General features: G+C 30.9%; 1 protein-coding gene across 2 annotated transcripts in view; it reads left to right on the plus strand.

Annotated features, from left to right (window-relative positions):
* The first annotated feature begins 458 nt into the window (after positions 1-458).
* The window catches only part of NPFR (Neuropeptide F receptor), a 32,889-nt gene continuing 14,229 nt past the window's right edge, over positions 459-19,118 (plus strand). Inside the window, exons 1-2 of one of the 2 annotated variants that reach the window (XM_081977594.1) lie at positions 459-1,145; positions 18,484-18,768. In XM_081977594.1, the coding sequence (XP_081833720.1) occupies positions 18,535-18,768 (234 nt within the window). In that variant the 5' untranslated portion in view covers positions 459-1,145; positions 18,484-18,534. The remainder of the gene's footprint in view (positions 1,146-18,483; positions 18,769-19,118) is intronic. The other variant, XM_081977595.1, reaches the window with a different exon arrangement.

Consider the following 19,118-nt stretch of genomic DNA (forward strand, 5'->3'; position numbering starts at 1 on the left):
CCTAATATTGCCTTAATTTAATGTTATTGTAAATTACTTCCTCTCTCAGCAAATTAACAAGTTTAAATATTTAATTTTAAAGTCTTTTGTATTGTAAAACAATAATAACCCATTTATTAAGGTTTTTACCTGGTTATAATAATTGCTGTGGCTGACTTTCCTTGAAATATTACCCACATTGTGCTAACCTGTATGTCTGTAATACTGATTAAACCAATTTCAACTTGACTCACAAAAACTTCGTCGCATAACCACGTGTTATTTTTTAGCAAAAATTACGTGTTTAACACGAGGAAAAGTAATTTTGTGTAATTTGCAGAAATAGAATATTTTTGAACTGGAAAAAAAACTATGACTATCGACTAAAATTGATTCAATCAATATGTTACACCCACACACACAAATCGGAAATCCGCAAAAGTCCCTAAACTACAATGATTTGCATTAACTGTCGACACCTCGCTAAAAGCTATCATTTGTCGATTCAATCGAACCGTAACAAATTTAAAATGATTGCAAAGATATAGATTTTATATAGAAAACCCTAGAGATACAACTTGATATGCAGGAAATAATGATATAAAATCTAAAAATAATTTTTTCCTGAAAATAATGCATGTGAAGTTAATTTAGTTTGTATCAGTCTCAATTTATTGTGACAACTGTGAACTTTACAGGTTTCTTATTGAGTTATGCTGAATTTGAGTTTGTGAGATTGAGAAGCACTAAACAAATGATACATTAAATTCAACCATAGATTGTGTCATTTTCATAAAAATTTCAAATTGTTGAAAATAGAAATTTTCATTTTGTAGGAATAGTAATTAGGTAGCAATAAAGTCCTTTATCCAATACAGATGCGCTTAAACCTGTACAGCATGTCCTCGGGTTTAAAACTTCGTGGAGAATTAAGTTGGCACGACGCCACGAAACAGTTGCGAATCTGCAGTCGCCGCGACGCCCTCTCTAAAAGCTTCCGACTGCGACGCGTCGAGCTTGCCGCTTTATTTTCAATGTTTGTGGAAGTTTGTTCAAAACTTTTTTTTTAAACGACACTCAAGTATAGTACTTTTTGGTTGCTCGAACACTAAAAAAGTGTTTAGCTAGCTGTCAAATTTGATTTAGTTTGCAACAGCAATTTCCAGGTAAGTTAGAGTTAAGAGAAATTGAGTTGAACATAATGAAAGTTTTGAATTGTTTGCACAAGGTAGTTTTTACACAGTCGGGAATACTTTTACCATTCAATTACCTTATAAAACTTTTGTCTAGTATTGTTTTAAAGTTTGAAGGCAAGTTAAAATAAATAAGTTAAATTTATGTAAGTAAAATGCAACCACCTTGTTTTAATATAAGTTTAATTGCTTATTTGATATTCTAGATGAATGTCAGTTTTAGTTTTAATGACTATAAATGACACATTCTGTACCAGGATGTTTTTTTTGTCGTTAACTAAACTGTTATTAAATTATAGTACGTAAATTAATGAATATTTTTCTGCGTCACTCGTATAATCTTCCATAAATCCTGTTCGATAATAGTCATTACACAACATTCTTTTCTGACTATTGTGATTTAACAAAAGGGTGAAATAAGAAAAACTGTCAGTACCACACGATCAGACCGGAACTTGCCATTATGGATTAAAACAAAAGTTTTGTTCGGAAAATTCACCGAATAAATGTATATTCACGGATCGACTGGCTTGGAAAATTGAAATTTTATAGGTTGTCGATAAATTTAACCGCTAGAATGGCCATTTAAAACTCCTTGTCAGATCCATCTCGTCACGTCAGTTCAGCTGAAAGTTTTAAAATTTGCCGTATTGGTTATTACTTTATTATTAAATAAGACAACGTTTTCGATTGATCGAGCACATTCAATATATTTGCTATATTGATTTGCAATACAAGCTTTACTCAAATTTAAATAAAACTGTAATTTTAATTAAACAGTGCACATGAATTAAAAAATTGTAGCAATAATTAAAACTTGTTGTTTTTAATTTAAAACCTTGTTTTCTAAAAGGAACAACTTTTCAGCTTAGTACGCTAGAAAATGACTGAAAAACAATAATCCGACAACGTGCATTTTGGCCTAGATGTTTTCATTAAAAGTAGTAAAACTCCATATACGAGTTATGTGAAAATACACGTGAAAAACTTACTACAAAAAAATTAGAAAAACTACTAGAAAATTTTAATTATGTTGGAAAAAAATCTAGAAAACCCTAATGTAAAATATTAATATGACTACTCTAAGTGCATTTATAAAAAAAACGTGCGTGACATACATATACGAAAAAAAAAATATACGACTTCTACCAAAGTTTAATTGCTTTTTTGTTATTGCATAGGATTTAGTAAAATTGTGAACGACATGTTTTACATTAGGAAACTGGAATGTTTATTTGTCGCCGAATAAACATTTTTTATTTAATTACTTACGTAAACGAGCTGAGATTGAAATCATACAAGTTTAGCAAATGTTATTCCAATCTTATTGTTAAATATACTGGGTTTTGTTGGTTATGTTATTTTCATACTTTGAAGAATAATAATAGATTTACTGAAAAACATTTCTTGTGTCTTTTTTAATGGACACGAGGATTGACAATACAATAAAGCACAATGAACTGGTCACACCTATGTATTGCGTTTCGAATCTATTGGTTAGCAGAAATTGTAAATTTTTTATTCAATTCCATTTTAACCCCAGACATGCAGCTTTGCAATGGAAAAATCCTGGATAGATCCGTGTAATAAACTTATCTGTCAAGCTTGAGTGAGGTGCAAAGCTTTCAGAAAGAGGTCTGTCGAGAAGTGAATGAAATACCAATAGAAACTTCGATATTTGCATTTTATTTTTGCGGTTACTTTTTTGGTTTTTGGTTTAAATCCACCGCTTTACCTATAATCTGGAACACCACAGTGATTTAATTAACTAGTTTAAACTGTAATGGAATGATTTTTATTCAGCTAGAGAAGTATTTTTCTACCGGGACCCGCGTCCTGAAATAATAATAGCAGCTTCAAGGATATATAAATCTTTTAAATCCACTAGAGATTTGGCTACCCTAGAGAAATTTAGAACGTTTAACTTAAAGGACAAGTAAAAATTAAATAATGTTATAATAGCATTTGAAGAGAAATAATATGGCCTAATCCAACAAATTGTCAGTATTGTATTGTATCCTGCATACTTTATAATAAAAAGACAGTTTGCATATTCTCATCGAGTTTGGAAATCTCAAACCTACTAAAAATGAATAGAATAGTTAAAAATGACTTTCCACTTCCGGAGTTATAATAAATATCGTTATCTCCTGACTGAATACTAAAAGTAAAATTGAAAAAGTTTATCAACAGCCATTACGAGAGCATAAAAGTGAACTGGAAATAACTAAGCAAAACGTATTCAAATTCCATGTAAATTGGAATCTGTGGATTAAATTTTCACTTTGTTAACGGATTTAAAGGCTTCATTAAGATTTAATCTAATATGATAATTAAGACAGTTACTTTATGGCAGCTAAATAAATTGAAATACCACAAAGAATGGACCGGGAACAGTCTAAATTCACAAATTGAAATTTAGTGTAATCAGTTCTTATGGATCTCTTCAGATTAAACTTCCTGGATTCGCTTTACGCGATTTTCTATCAGCCTTTATAGCTTTCAATGTGGGCAACTTCCTTATTTTTCTTTCGTTATTGTACCAGGATGCTAAGAAAACTTTTACGACAAATTATAACATAAACGCCACGTAATGGTGTTTAGAAGTTTTGATTGATGATAAGTTTAGTACTAAGCTGGCTTAACTATAAAATAGAAGTTTTATAGGAAACTTTTATAAGACTGTTGTTCCTGGAAGTTCTGCTTAGCTTGAATTAAATCCAGGCTCTAAATTTCAGTTCAAAGAGCAAAAATGTTAAATTTGCAAATGCTCAAACTAAACGTGCATGAAATATTGATAGTAGATTAATAAATAGTATTTTCATCACATTAAAAATAATAAAATACTGATTGAAGTTTATTTTCACGCATATTTAATTTATTGCATAAAATGCAGTTAATATCAATATTGGAAATCGAATCACATAAAAACATCCAATATTTACATGCGCCTAATTTCGGTTTCCATCGTTATTTACGCAGGTTTTATGTTTAATATTCCAGACTTTTCAGTTATTGCCAATCAGGGTTTAGTGTCAAAGGAAACAAAAAATTGCAATTAAAATTAGGCAAAACATGTTTGTCAGTAGATGGCTAGTAATATAGTTCAATTAGTCTTAAATGACACCAATAATGGATGACGGTTTAATAAAACTGAACATTAATTGTCAGACAGAATGGGTTGGTAATAATGAATATTGCGATCTTTTGTGACATGCAATATGTGGTCAAGTAGAATATTTCACGTTCTAAATAAATGCTCGTTTATTATAATTACTTTATTTTCCAGGAAAAGTGGCAGTGACAACATTAACTGTGACGTTATATTGAAATTTACTTAGATTAGTTCTCAAGATTTTGTATTTGTTAACTTGACGCAAATTGAAAACTCGTCATCATGAAATAAGGGTACTGGCACTGATGTTTTCAGTTTGGAGGTGAAATTTTAATAGAATTTCAGGTTTATAACTATAAAAGATTGTTAAAGTTGTCAATAACTTAATATCGAAATTTCCGGAGTATAAAAACATGTCCCGAAGGAGCCATTTCTCATGTAAAATACGTATCATGCGGAGAGAATATCAATGGAAAACCTTGGAAAAGTAACGCGGATTTATGGATATATAGTCACTTTATATTCGTCGGAAGTGATTTATGATGTTTAAAAAAGGCCAAATATTTGTCTTAGTCCTTTAGGAAATATTTGCAGCCAATCGCTTCACCATCAATATTATAATACAATAAAAAAATACTTTCCAAGTATTGAATTACTAATAGAAGTACACAAATAAGAGATTGATGATTAGAAAAGCAATTCTTCTTGGATTTCAAAACCATTCCATCTATTCCCTCATTATCTGACTTGTGTCTGACGATCAATCAGAAGCTTTGACAAATATTGGTTAACGCGGACCCAAAATGAAATTACGCTAAACTGAGACCTTTGAAGGAAAAACATGCCTTGGAATTGCCAACTAAACTTATTAGGATACTCCTGCTATTGATTTACTTACTCAGTTCTATAGCACCCAATGGAACACCGTCTTAGAACTTCAATCACTTTAGATTATACTGTGTTTGCTTGGGATAAGGTTTTTTCATTACAGTAAATAAAGCTTAATTAAATTTGCTAATGTATAATCATCTAAGGTCACGCAAACCGAGTGTTTTGGTATACAAATGAAATAGGAAACCTTTTCAACGGTGACAGTAATTAAAAACATTGGATCAATTCTGCTCATTAATGTGTCAAAATACTTGCTCTACCCAGAGATTAGATTTGCTCGAAAGCAATTTAAATTCCAGCCTAGTATCGTAATGATTAATGGGCACGGGTGCTTTTTTATATCGTTCCGTTAACGGGGAAAATTATTGGAGATACAAAATTGAAATCTCGCTTAACAAGAAAATTGATTTTCAACTTGGCGAAAACGCAATTTTGAGGAAAATATGTAGTTTTGAAAGCGATATTCGCACAGACATATAAAAGGTTTGTGGAATATAACAAAAGATTCACTGAGTTTTCAGTTACAGAAATTTTTCTTGGAAAATCAACTAAACCTATCTTTCTTTAAGGCAAAAACGAGACGGAAACTGTAATCAACTACAAGGTTAACCGTCACACAAAAAAGGAAACTTCTATGTTGGCTTTATCTAGTTTTTCTGTCTTAAAAACGTGTGAATTCCCTTTTCTTATAATACTCCCATGAGGATTGGGTTTTAAAGTAACTCGAGGAGGTATCGAGATCATTGCTCATTGTTTTTCTATCAGTCCCTGTTTTATTAATCGTAGAAAAAAAAGGTTTTGCACAATAACGAAAGTTGGCTTTCAATTTTGTTTATTTGGGGAGATAAGTTCGATAATCATCAAATTGTCACAGTCAAGAATCATTATCGATTACAGAGTGAAAACACACAAAAAACTAACAAATATACTTAATATTCTTAAATTTCTTGTGAATGGATTCTAAAGCTTTTTTAAAAACCTTAAAGAAGAATGAAGTATTGTCGTGAATTTTACTTCACTAACCCAATTACACTTTTGACCTAAATCTTTAATTTAGCATAGTAAAAAAAGTTTTTTAACTATTCAGATTTTATGCACTTCTAAAAAATAAAACGATTTAAAAAGTTTCTCTTGCTGGGACTGTAATTTAATTGATGTAATTTGAATTATTGGATTTTATAATTCTAGTAATAGGTCTTTTACTCTAATTTTTATTCAGACAAATAAATTTCATTATTTTTTATATATTTTGTTTTAGATGTCGACTAAATATCAAAAAGCCAATGCAGAGATGTACGGTTCACTGATCAATAAAACGAAAAAGTTGCAGAAATGTTTTTATAAATTATGTATGAGATAAAACAGCATAAACATCAAAGTTTGATAATCCTAGACGATGTTTTAAATTTTTGTGAAACAAAACGGTTTCATATTTTTAATCTTCTTTAAGACTGAAACGAATGGTGTGCCAAATAAATTTTAACAAATAAATCAGATCCCCAATTGGAGAGAACTGGTAATAAGCAGAGTCAGCACCCTCTAAAATATTTAAGTGCGGATAGAGCATCTTGTGCAAAGAGACTAGAAATTGGGCTACTCATGAATAAAAAATGTAGAATTAAATTTGTTTGGGGACATTCTGTACTATTTTTGTTAAAAGTGCATTTTTAGTACGGCATATTTATGCTAAAATTTGAAATTATCCTCTTCAAATCTCCGAATATGTACAGTGCAACCACAAACTAAGTAGAATTCCTACCAATTCTTGAAGTATTCTCATTGTAGGTTAACCTTATTAGAAGACTTGATGACTATTAATTACGAAGCTAGTAATTTGGTGTTCTTAGTGAAACTTTGAGAAGTTGAAACCCGGTAGATTACTGGTTTAGTACGAACTTTAAGGTCTCAAAGTTATTCGCTATACCACTAAGGCTAAAATTTTCTTAATTTGCGCCATAACAGGTTATTGATTTTATTCAGATATTAGGGTGAGAGAAGTTATTTCCAATGCGCAATATATTTTCTTAGTTGAAATTTTGGGACTTAATTGGAATTTTTTTATGGAGAAAGCAATTTTGGGAGTTACCTTGTAATTAATTAGCAACAGGTTGATTTAGTTTTGAAGCATGCTGAAAAGTTTCCTTCTTTACTGTTTTTTTAGGATTAAATGTTAAGGCAATATAAAAAGTGTTTTATAAGTTGGCATCCGGACGAAAATCAATAATATATGTGGAAGAACCCATAAAATGCATTAATAAGAAACAAGCCAAGGCGGCATCTTCTAAAATATTAAACTAGTTCAAATACGTCCATATCTTCATTAATAGAAATTGAAAGATAAATATTAAAACTGATTTACGTTGTTTTTATACTTACTTTATAATTAAAACAATACTTTCAATAAATCTTCTAAGAAGTCATTTGTGCTTTGCATAATCCCAAAGCTCAAGACAGTATACATTGTAACACACCATTCCTAACTTTACAACCGTCTAAAGTTTGTTCAATATAACCGTGTAAGTTTTAGGATGCATAGATCAAAATCTGCACGGTGACAGCTTTCTTAGCACTAAAGTTGGTTAATTAAATCCTCCTCGGGGTGTTATTCATTTTAGGGCCGCTATTAATAAAGTTTTTGAGTTAAAAATGTTAAAAAACAAAATAGAGTATCCAGGAAGTGGATTATAAAAGTTAAAAATGCATTTACTGCGGTGAAAAACATCAGTTAGTTAACTGTCAGTGTTTATAGGAGTTTACACGTCAAAAGTTTTTAATGAAAAAGTTGAAGCATTAACAAAAAATAGCCATACAAATGAGAATTTTTAGTAGATAGTCGGTATATAAAATGTGAAAGGTTTGTTGTGATAATTTTGTTTGAAGACAAACACATAATTACTACTTTGTTTGATTAAACTTGTCTTACACCGATTATTTTTTCAATAAGCTCCAAGCATAAATAGTTTTGTTTGCTTTATAGTTAAGTTAATATTTGCCCGGCTAAAAATTATAGATTTATTTACAGTTTGAAAATTCCTGTTGTAAACCATTGTTTCAAATACTTAATTTTAATCATTTAACGAGCAAAGAACAATTTAATTTTTATCAAGTATTGATTTATTAAAAAATGCTATCAAATAATTCCTTCATATTTAATTAACATTTCAATACTGTAAGAGCTTCAGGAAATTTTCCTCTGGAACAATTAAAAGCTTCGATGTTTCTTAAGTCTTCAAAGAGAAAATCTAGAAAGGGCTTTAGTGCCTCTCAATATTAAAATGATCAAAACACCGCCAGATGATGCTTTTAGCACCGACATGAAAAACTTCCAAAAAGATAATGAGGTTAATGGACGAAATGCTTCAGGTTGATAACAATTAATATGATATTGACTGTAAAAGCAGTGTCTCAAATGATGAATATTTTCTTACAATTAGTACAAAACAGTACTGAACTCCTCACGTCAACGTGCCTTTCTGTGATTTTACTAGGTGTCTCATTATACCATAAAACAACGTCATCATCATTAAATCAGTAATATCTGATGCTTTATTATCCCGATATATGATTAACACTAAAATGAGTCATAAAACATTATTGTGTTTCTTTATATCTCATTTGCTGGAAAGCTTAATTAGGGTTTAGCATGTTAATTAGCAAGTAAAACAGAACATTTTTTGAGTTTTACTAATGATTGATTATTGTATAATTCAAAACTACAGTCGAAATGTGACAACATTGATGAGTGATTCAAATTGTTCGTTTTAAACTAGTTTAAGTAATTTGTATTCAGGCTTTAAGGTTCATCCCTTTATAATAAACTTGGAAAAAATATCGGCTCGTCGCGTTTTCAATGTAAAAGACAAAGTTTTTTTCCACAAAATGGATTTTTGTGCCCACATCTTTCCCCTTATTTATTGTGACGCAATACAAAAAAAAAACCTTCGCATCAGTATGCATAGAAGCAATATGATGTCTGCTCAAAACACAATATTCCCTACTCCTTTGTTGACATCCATAGCATTGAGCGATAATATTTTTCTTTACAATATGTAAGGGGCCACCTAGCATTCTTATACAGTTTTCTCGAGTATACTGTTTTTAGTTCAGTTAAGACACCAATCCTGCTACATGCAAGCTATGACCTAAACTCGAAACGCTGAAACTAAATATTAAATTGTTTTAGACCAACAAAAACTCCCCTTTCCGCAACAAGACAAATGACTTTTCTTCTACACAAGTTCAGTCTAATCAATCTTTAAGTTGAAACTGGGACAGAGAAACTTGTTCCATACTGCAACATATGCTTGGCAAGGGCCATGGAAACTTCATTTAAATAAACTTTGAAAATGTCAATTTAAGTTTGGTGATATAAATCCAATAGTGATTTACGGTGATCTTTTAGAAACTTGGAGACAACAATGTTTTGCATATTATAGTGGGTGGATTTCTAACGCTTGAGCACTTAGTTCATAGACTTTCTTTCGCAAAGTTCCAAGTCAATGACACGAAGATTGTTTAAGGAGAAAAGTTTCGGGGTAACTGAATTTTATCCTAAAAATAAAATTCGTCCCAACAATGTTATGCACAAATAGGTGGCAAAATAAATGGACTCTTTTCGGTAGGGTGCTTTAATATAATAAAGAAGAGGACCCGGACAAATTTGGGATTTTTTTTTGTGATTCGAGTAATGGACGTCCTGGAATAATTTTTAAAATGTCCTCTAGGAAAATTTATGGCACTAGGAAAACGAAGCTTATTTACTTTAGCAATTTTTGGCCATTAACTAGGAGCTTAATGGGAAATGTAAATTGTATATTTATTAAAATGGCTTGTGAACCAGAAACCTTTTCGTTAAATTTCTGGAAGCGCCCTGCAAAATGATTAAATTTGCAGCAGCAATATTAGGTTTATTCCTGTTGACTGTTTAACTGAAATACTTTGTTTAGTTTAGAACAGTAATATGTTGAAAGGTTTATTAATTAAAAAGTTTGAAACAAAAAAGTACAAATTAAGAAACTTAAGTAAAGCCAAATCAAAAAAATGTATGTAGTAAAAATCTTTTTGCTTTCTGCTCTTTAGTTCCAGGTTTCACATGTCTAGACAGCAAAATTTAATTACCACAAAGAGGTTCAGGGTTGTACAAGTAATTGTATCGATCAAACCACCAACTCAGGTAAATTGCATCCAAAAATAATGATACAAAGTTCAAAAATTAATATAGCATATCTGGACATTTATTTTTATTTGACTGAACTGACTTTTTAATGCAAATTTAATCCAGTATTCAGGAATGTATCGAAGTCTAAACTTTAAGGCTCACATTAGCATGAAATGGTTATAAAGGCTCAACAAAAAATAGGGGGAAGAGCAAAGTAGGACCCAGAGACAGAATAGGGTCATAATGTTTCGCATAAATCCATTTGAAAACCCTGTTAGCTGAAAAGTGACCTTTAAGAGACATTTTATGTCTTTTGTTACAATCATTTTAAAACTTCACAGGTATGCAAAGTTGTGACAAATAATATTTAGATTTGCTATTCACTTTGACTACTTCAGTAGCAAAACGAATTTATTCATAAAATGCACTCTTTTGCTGTTATCAAACAAACAATGTGCTCAAATTTAATATTTTGCATTTTCAAAATTGTATTGCAACAAGTTTTCCACCACAATTTAGTTATGCTACACACTGAATAAAACATTTTGATTCAAAGCTTGGAATCATAAAAAGTTTTAACACTTTCTCTATACTTTCTATTACATAGTAAAACGAATTTTTGTATAGTCGATATCTTGAGATTGTATCAACGTTTATGGTCTTTGTAGTGGCAGAAGAACCGCTATTTTCACATGTTTAGGAGTGCCCTTAGTTGTAAACCTCAGAAAATGTATTAACATAAAAAAGTCATAAAGCGGAAGCAAAAAGATAAATTTGCCTTAGGGCCGAAATGGCTTTCTTATATAAAACCGAAACAATGATGCCACCATAGTCGAAAAAACGTTTTGTAAGCAATTTTTTTGAGACAAAATTGTCTCTGCCTTGCCTGAGGTGTTATAATGAATATAAATATATTTCAAATTGCCTTGGGGTGTTAAACATTCAAATTGGTATTAATTTGAGCTGGGTTCAAGTAAGTTTCTTACACAATTACATTTTGATTTAGGACGCGATCTAAAAGTGCTATTAAAATAAAACGTTTTGTAGTGAAACCAATTTAGACTGAATAGAAATAGATTTATTTAGCTCTTTTCAGGTTAAATTGGTTTTGGAGCTTTATACATTAGAAGAAGCAGTTCAGGTACTGCTGGGTTTTCTTTAAAGGGGAGTTTCGTACAATAGACAACAAAAAAGATTGTTTTCCTAGGAACAATGGTTAAGTTTGTAATATCAAAACTTAATCATTTCTTTTGAGTGATAAAGAATTTTCGTCTTTCTTTTAATCATGAAACCTCGTACATTTTTCCTTTTTTTGTAATAAATCCGTTTTTACAATTAGCTCCGATCCAACCACAAAAAAATGTGTAAACAGCAGACGTTTAATTGATAGCGTTGATTTTTAATTAACAAAACTGCAACCCAACTGACACACACACACAAAAAATGCCGTGGACAATTTTAAAATTGGTAACCGTACCTTCGGTAAAAGCTCAATTTCCATCAAATTATTATTTTAAACGTAGCATGGCAGTTATCGGAGAGTGGTCTCGGATTGCTTTCACAATTCTCTCAGGACTCGGAACGAATTGAATAAACAGTTTGAAAAGGTTTTGCATTGTGGCTTATTTCGTATTTTAATGACGCGACAATTTTCTCTCGATAACTTATTGAAAACTCAAAGTGTGAGGGTGGTTCCATAAAATTAACTTTACCGAAAATAAAATATTTATTTTAAGGGTAAAACGATAAGAAAACATAAAAAAAGTGTTTATTTTAAAAGTTGGTTTTTTGAGCAAATGAACCAAATGTTTTGTAAAACTCCTAGTTTCTGAAAAAAATGTGAATCTTATTTAACACCAAATTGTTTTACTCTCCTAGTGTTACTTGTTTCCATTGCTGATTTCTAAAGCAATCAGCTTACTGTCATTTGCTAATATTAAATCCGCCCAATTCCATTATAATATCGAGTTTGCCCTACTCGAATTAATGAAAACCGTCAAGTTTGTATGTCCAGAATTGTACGCAACAGACTGGCAGATCTGTAAATTAAAATGTAAATTTGTTTGATCCAGGCTATCTCAAAAATTATTTTCTTACTTTTTTTTGTTAAATCCTTTTACCACTTGACTCTTTTAAGCCACTTTTAAACCATAATTTCAGCTGACAAACTGTGTGGATCCGCAAAGTGCATTAGGAAAATTAAATATTTTCTAGTTTTAATGGTTAAAACCAAACAGTATGTCATTTATATGGATTCCGTTCCGAATCGTTCTAATTTACTTTTCCAACTCAATTAAAAATATTTCATATTTTGCAATCCATTAACTTGTTAGTGATTAGACCTCAATCCCAATATAAAAGTTCTTTTACCAAATTAAGTCTTCTGACAACAAGCTTTTTGTTTCGCCCTACGAAAATCGAGGCAAAGCCCTTCACTTCAATAGGTTTAACGCGATTTAGCTTTCGCCTTGAAGAAATTACATTATCTGCAGCTTATAGCATGAAACTTTGAGTGAGGTTTAAGAAATATATTTTCAATCACGTCTGAACCGTTACGTTGTGACACTATTCCATACACTTGGATAGAATTTCTGATATAAATGCCATCTTTACGTGGATCCGTTTATGGCGAACACGCTTCAGATAGCAAATATGATTAAATCGGATGTGGTGCACGGAAACGACTTTCTTTAATTTGATTTGAGGTAAAGTTTGAAATCAACTTTAGGAAGAAGATAACTCGAGATTTATTTTACTCACTTAAATGCACACGGAGGCAGATATATTGTTTTGCGACCTTAAACTTAAAACCCTGGTACCCACATAAAAATTCCATTATTCAACTTAAAGACGGTCTTTTCGTATTTTCATATTTAAATTATTTTGAATGTATATTTCATGAAGCAATACATTTGATTATCTAAACAGTAAAATAACTTGTTGTTGACTGCATCAATGATAGAAGAAATTAGGTCAGAGGGTCATTCCCTTCCATTATACCTATTCAAAAGGTTTATACTTCCAGAAAGTAAAATGAAAATGCCTTTTAACCAATTTAAAACGACTGAGCTGAGAGAGACGTTATAAAACGTACTTGAGGGCATTAGGAACGACAATCATAAGCACAATAAATCGCAGAGTGTAAGAGCCAAAATGGTGATGTGTACATGTTACAGCCATCTAGGAAATATGGACGAACGTAAAAGTTTGTTATGTCCACTGACAAGAAACATTTTCGTATTGTTTGCATCGGGTATTTAATATCAAAAATGAAAATTATGTTTTATGGATCTAATCTAAAGATTTCGTGTTTGTGGATCTTCAGAAATTTTTTTGTAATGTGTAAAATCTGATATCCTGTAACATTTTTGGTTAGTAAAAAGAACAATAAAAAAATTTTAAGTTGGTAACATGCAACTATAATTTTTAATGAAGGATACTTTAAAAGTTGACCAACATCAAACTTTCTACTTCTTTAAGTATTGTGAGAAATGTAATTAAATTTCAAACCTCTAGGTTGTGGCAGCATTTTCGGGTGCTTTTTAAAGGTTTCTCTAGGGCTTAAAGAAATTGAGCCACCAGAACGAAAAAGCTCCATATTATGGCATATTTTGGTATTTAAATAGAGCTATCATCACTTTTCCCTTAGGTACTACATTTGAATTTCAAATCTCTTAAATTTATTACGAATAGGCTGGTAAGGGACAACACGTTGAAACTTTTCGACTTTTTCAAACACGATTCTACTATTAGAGACGTTCTTAAAAGAATTTAGTAAAAGTCAGCGTAAAAGGCAAGCGACCTAGTTTTTTTGAAGTTTTTAGCTTGGCAAGTGTTTGCCCTGTCCTATTTTCCCAGATTACTTTCAGAAGATTTGTTGTTTTACAAAAAAAAGTGATTTAGTAGTAGGGCAAGTTTGAGGATAACTACAGTTGAGATTGACAACAAAATTTAGGTCAAATTTTGCTACTTAAAACAAACACTTTTCCATAAAAAGCCATTTCCTGTTAAAAGTGTGGGAAAAAGTAAATAGTAACTAACTTTTCTTATTAAAATGATTGCACCTTTGATCTCGTAATTCACTCCCACGATGTAAAACAGTGTTTGTCAGAAGACTTTTAAGTCATAAAAATGCATTTGTGTTAAACTGTTTATACTAAGTAATCCATAACATTGTACCACTCTGTTAGCAGAAAACTTTCACCACATGGCCTAGTTAATGTCTAAATTTGTTTGTGCAACAGGGTTTTCCAATAATTCTTCCAAAGCTTTAATGCAAATTATTGGAAAATTACTTAGTTCACTCCAACTTACAAGATCTTAACCCTCACAGCCAAATGGTTTCCTTTAAAGTGAAGGAGAACAATGAAATTTCCCAGGTCCACAATTAAAATGATTTTTTCGACGACTTACTTTGAAAGTACCTCATGTACGCTTCCATTTAGAAGCAGAAAGGGGTTATTTGCCGCGCGCGAGCAGAAAGAGAGATTTTCTGCTCTAGAGCGTTTTCGCTTTCTACTAACAATCTACTCACCAACTTTTTTCGGCGTTTCCATAACAACGCTTGACATACCTGTTTGAAATAACCACATTCCGTCAAAGTGATTTATCGGTGACAATGAGTTCGAGCGACGAAAATGATGTGAGTTGTCCTTCTAATCCACCCCACAGCAGTCGTCGAAAAAATATCGTCTATATTTCGAGCCAAAAGTACTTTTGCCGCTTTTACATGATTGCAGCGTTCGGCTTCGCCTCAAGCTGCAAATTTCATGTGCAAGCGGCAAATATATACTTTCCGCTCTTAATATAGAATATACTATTACAGCTCATAAATGTGTTTAACTGTCACAATTTTAGTTAAACTGTACTTACTTTAACGACCTGGATTAAGCTTGCCTGGACTATGAGCACCCAAGTTACATTATATTTCATTGATAGCTTACAACAAAAGCTACAATTACGACTTTCTGAAACTGTTTGCAATATCCTGTCAATAGGATACTAAATTTGTCTAATGTAAATTAACATTACAGAATTTTAGATGTACTTCACCGGAATATATTCATCAGGCCAAACTAAACAAACTTTATCGTACTTGTTGAGTATAAATTTATGATGTGATGTTTGGTTTCAGTCTCATTAAAACCAATTATTTTGCTAATTTAAACTGGGTTTAAAGTTATGAAAATTATTAGACTACATCCCAAAAGAACTTTGCAGTGATATGCAATAACCAAACTTTACGTTGTAAAGATAATTGAGCAGAAGAATTTTAAGACAATCATAAAAAAGCTATACGCCTACTGAAATTTTCAGATTATTTTCGATTCACCGATCATTTTTAAAAGGAATTCAGGGATTTAAACAAACTTAAAATGCTGAAAGCCTTTTTTTTTAATAACCCTGCCAATTTAACAGCCAGCTTGTGCTTTTATTTTATTAATTTTCTAGTAGACTTTGCTTCTAACCTTTCATTAAATTAGTGACATCGATTTCTTCATTAAACGTAAAATTTAGGTCGCCAGTTTTCCAAGATTATTATCAAGTTGGGCATAAGGTTGATACAGGAAATTATAACCTAATTAAAGAGGAAGTTATTGTTTGTCAAGTAATATTTAGCCCGTATTAAGCTAATTAATTTTGTAGTGTTTTTGGATGTGGATAATCAAATTTTTTGTTAAAATGCTTGTTCCAGTAGAAAAAACTTAATTGGAGCTGCTAATTAAAAGTCATTTTTTCACGCTTCTCATATTTAATTTTTCCTTCGTTTTGACTATTTTTACTGCTTGTTCACATAAAAAAACCTTGCTTCCTGACTGAACAAATAATACTTGCCATTGTAATAGAGAATCTATAGTGTATTTCCTGAAGCTTTCAAAAGTGTATTGACTTTCGTTTCTAGGGTGAGGTAAAATTAGTTTTCAATAGTATAGTAATTAATGGTATAAGTTTAATTGAGAAACCAATTCCTAATGAGGAAAGTTTATGGTAAAGTATTATCGATGAATCCTAGAAATCTATTGACAGTTAAAACCCAGCTTTGAAAAGTACAGTCATTATGAAAATTGGAGGGTGCAAGAAGCTTTTAATTCTAAATGTGAAAAGCTTTTATTTTGAACATTTAAAATTGTTTTGCACGTAATATTTTAGCAAGAAAATGTTACGAAATTGTCAAAAGCGAATGGTAAGTAAATTGAAACGAAACACCATTTACTAAAATACCATCTGAGTCGCTATCCATCAAAAACACCAAACCGTTATTCTTCCATAACTGAATTACTATCCACTTAGTAGAATAAACTAGAAAATTGCTACTACCACTAATAACTTATTCGCATAGTGTATTAAAAGTGGCTAAAGGCGTGACCTAAATGCTTAAAGTGCCTTCCAGCTCTAAAATTGAGGCTAATAAGAATTAGAGGCGCAATGGAGCGTAATAGTATGCTTACTAGTATTAAATTCCTACGAATTTTCTTGCAAGGCTGTTTTAAAGTTTAGTTTAATGTTCTTAGCTAACTTTTTGCCATTAAAATATATCTAGGATTATTCTAGATTTGCTGGACAACAGTGAGACTAGGTCAAAACTGTAATTAAGGTTAAAACTAAATTGCAAACGTTTGTCAGGAGGCAAATTTCAACAAAATTGAGTTTCATAATTGAAATGAAAGCTTAGTCATATTGTTGATGTGTTAATTAAGTTTAATAATTGTTGGTAATTGAAATTTGGTTATGATAGTAGTTCATTATTGTAGTAGTTCATCACACGCACTTTTCAAACAGCCAGAGACAATTGCTATAAATTAAAACAAACCCTCTTCAAATTAAATAAGAAAATTAAAATAAACAAATTGCGAGAGAACAAAAAGTGCAAATTATTCGGTTTTCCTTTTCTTCCACGACTTATTTAATTTGCTATTTAAATTTAACAGCAGCTGTATAAGTTCCCCATCGTTTCTAATGGAATTTACTTTTCTAAAATTTAAAATAATTAAGCACAGAATTGTAAATCAAAGTTTACGGAGAACATAGTTTGGTGCAATTACTCTCATTATTAAATTCCAGGAAGTTCCTATGTGTTTTAACGCGAGAAGATTTAAAGTATTGTAGGCGTTTAATAAGTTTCGTTTGTGTAGAATCTCATAGTTTCCATGTTATTTAATACTATTGCCTTGTTTGTCAATTCTTTTAGGAGCACAATAGCACGTAATTGATTAAATCGAACGCAATTAACTATGCATGAACAAAGCTTTCAATTTAACCAGAGTGTACATAGGGCCTTAATTTCCTGAACTAAGTCAATAGCAAGGTTTTAATTAAATGGTCAGCATTTTTGTCCTTAATCAAAAAGCTTGCATAGTAAAGTTATGAACCTGACTTTCGTTAAAATAGTCTATTATCACATTCATAATATTGTATTTAGCAAATCATATGCAGTTTACACAGAAAATTATTAATGATTATGCAAATTTACTTAATTGGAGGTGTTACCAGATTGAATGGTGTGTACAAAATTGATATTGCTTGTTACAGTAATATAATTATAATAAGTTTTATTAGTTGTAAATTTTAATTTAAAATTGTTTAATTGAATTCAACCAACAATTAATTATTATAAATGTCAGGAACATCGTTTTCCATTTTCATTACACTAGAAGTTTAATCAGAGGAAATTTCTTAATTAAGCTACAAAACAGATTTTCACATTTTTTTACTAATGTTGGAGTGATGTTGTTGAAAAAAATACCAGATAAGAAAGAAATTCGAATTTGGCAAAAAATCTGATTTACCACACGAAGGTAATTAAGTTGTTTGGCTGATATTTGGAGATATTGCGATGGGACTCTTATACCATGCAATAATTAATAATTAAAACACAACCTGTAAAATAATATTTTTTTGTAACGAAACATGAAGTAATTTAGGTTTATGTGAAAGACCTTGTGCAAAACTCTATTAAACTAAATTGGAAAACATAAAACTCTTAAAATTTACTACCTGAAAATTTATTCGAAGCTATCTTTTACTCCTAAATAAATAAACGTTCTAATATTCTCTTAAACAGGCACAACTTAATAAATATTCCTAGTTAGATACAACACCTTCTAGAATATTTAGAATTACTTCTTTAGTTATTTTTTTTATTTCAGATGTTTATGGAACGCTAAAAGTACTTTGAAACACAGAGCAACAACTACTGAATGTTCTACTACATCTTCGTACATTTACTCAAAGATTCTACTAAGATGGAACCCGACATTACTAGAATTGACAACAAGACTTTGCATGAGGTACTGAACAAAAGTAGTGAAGTGGACCCAAAGCTTTACGATCGTTATTTGATGAATAAAGCCATTGATGAACCAGCTTACACCATCCTAATTATTATGTATTGCCTTCTCATTTTGATGGGTGCATTAGGAAATACTTTGGTGGTAAGTTTTGATTTATTGTTGTTCACGATGATTCTAGTTATCTTTATCTTAATATTCTGGGGGTTTAAACTGCCTTCGCTGTTTTCTGAAGTTTTTAGTATGACTATAAAACCGATTTAACTGTTTGTTGCAAAACTTTTCCAAGATTTCAGATAACTTTTCCACCAATGAGTATTGAAACTTATCTGATAATGAAATAATTTTCTATGTTTATCTTGGTTTATTTTAATAAAAATATTCCTTTTAAACGAAGCACGTTTTCTCATTACTACTGTAATTTCAGCAATTTGATGTTGGAAAGCTTCGGCGTCGTGGCGCAATTTCCAATGTGGTTTTAATGGAAAATATAC

The sequence above is a fragment of the Ips typographus genome, linkage group LG4 (assembly GCF_016097725.1).
Source record: "Ips typographus isolate SLU linkage group LG4, UJ_Ityp_2.0, whole genome shotgun sequence".
In the NCBI taxonomy this organism is placed as follows: Eukaryota; Metazoa; Arthropoda; class Insecta; order Coleoptera; family Curculionidae; genus Ips; species Ips typographus.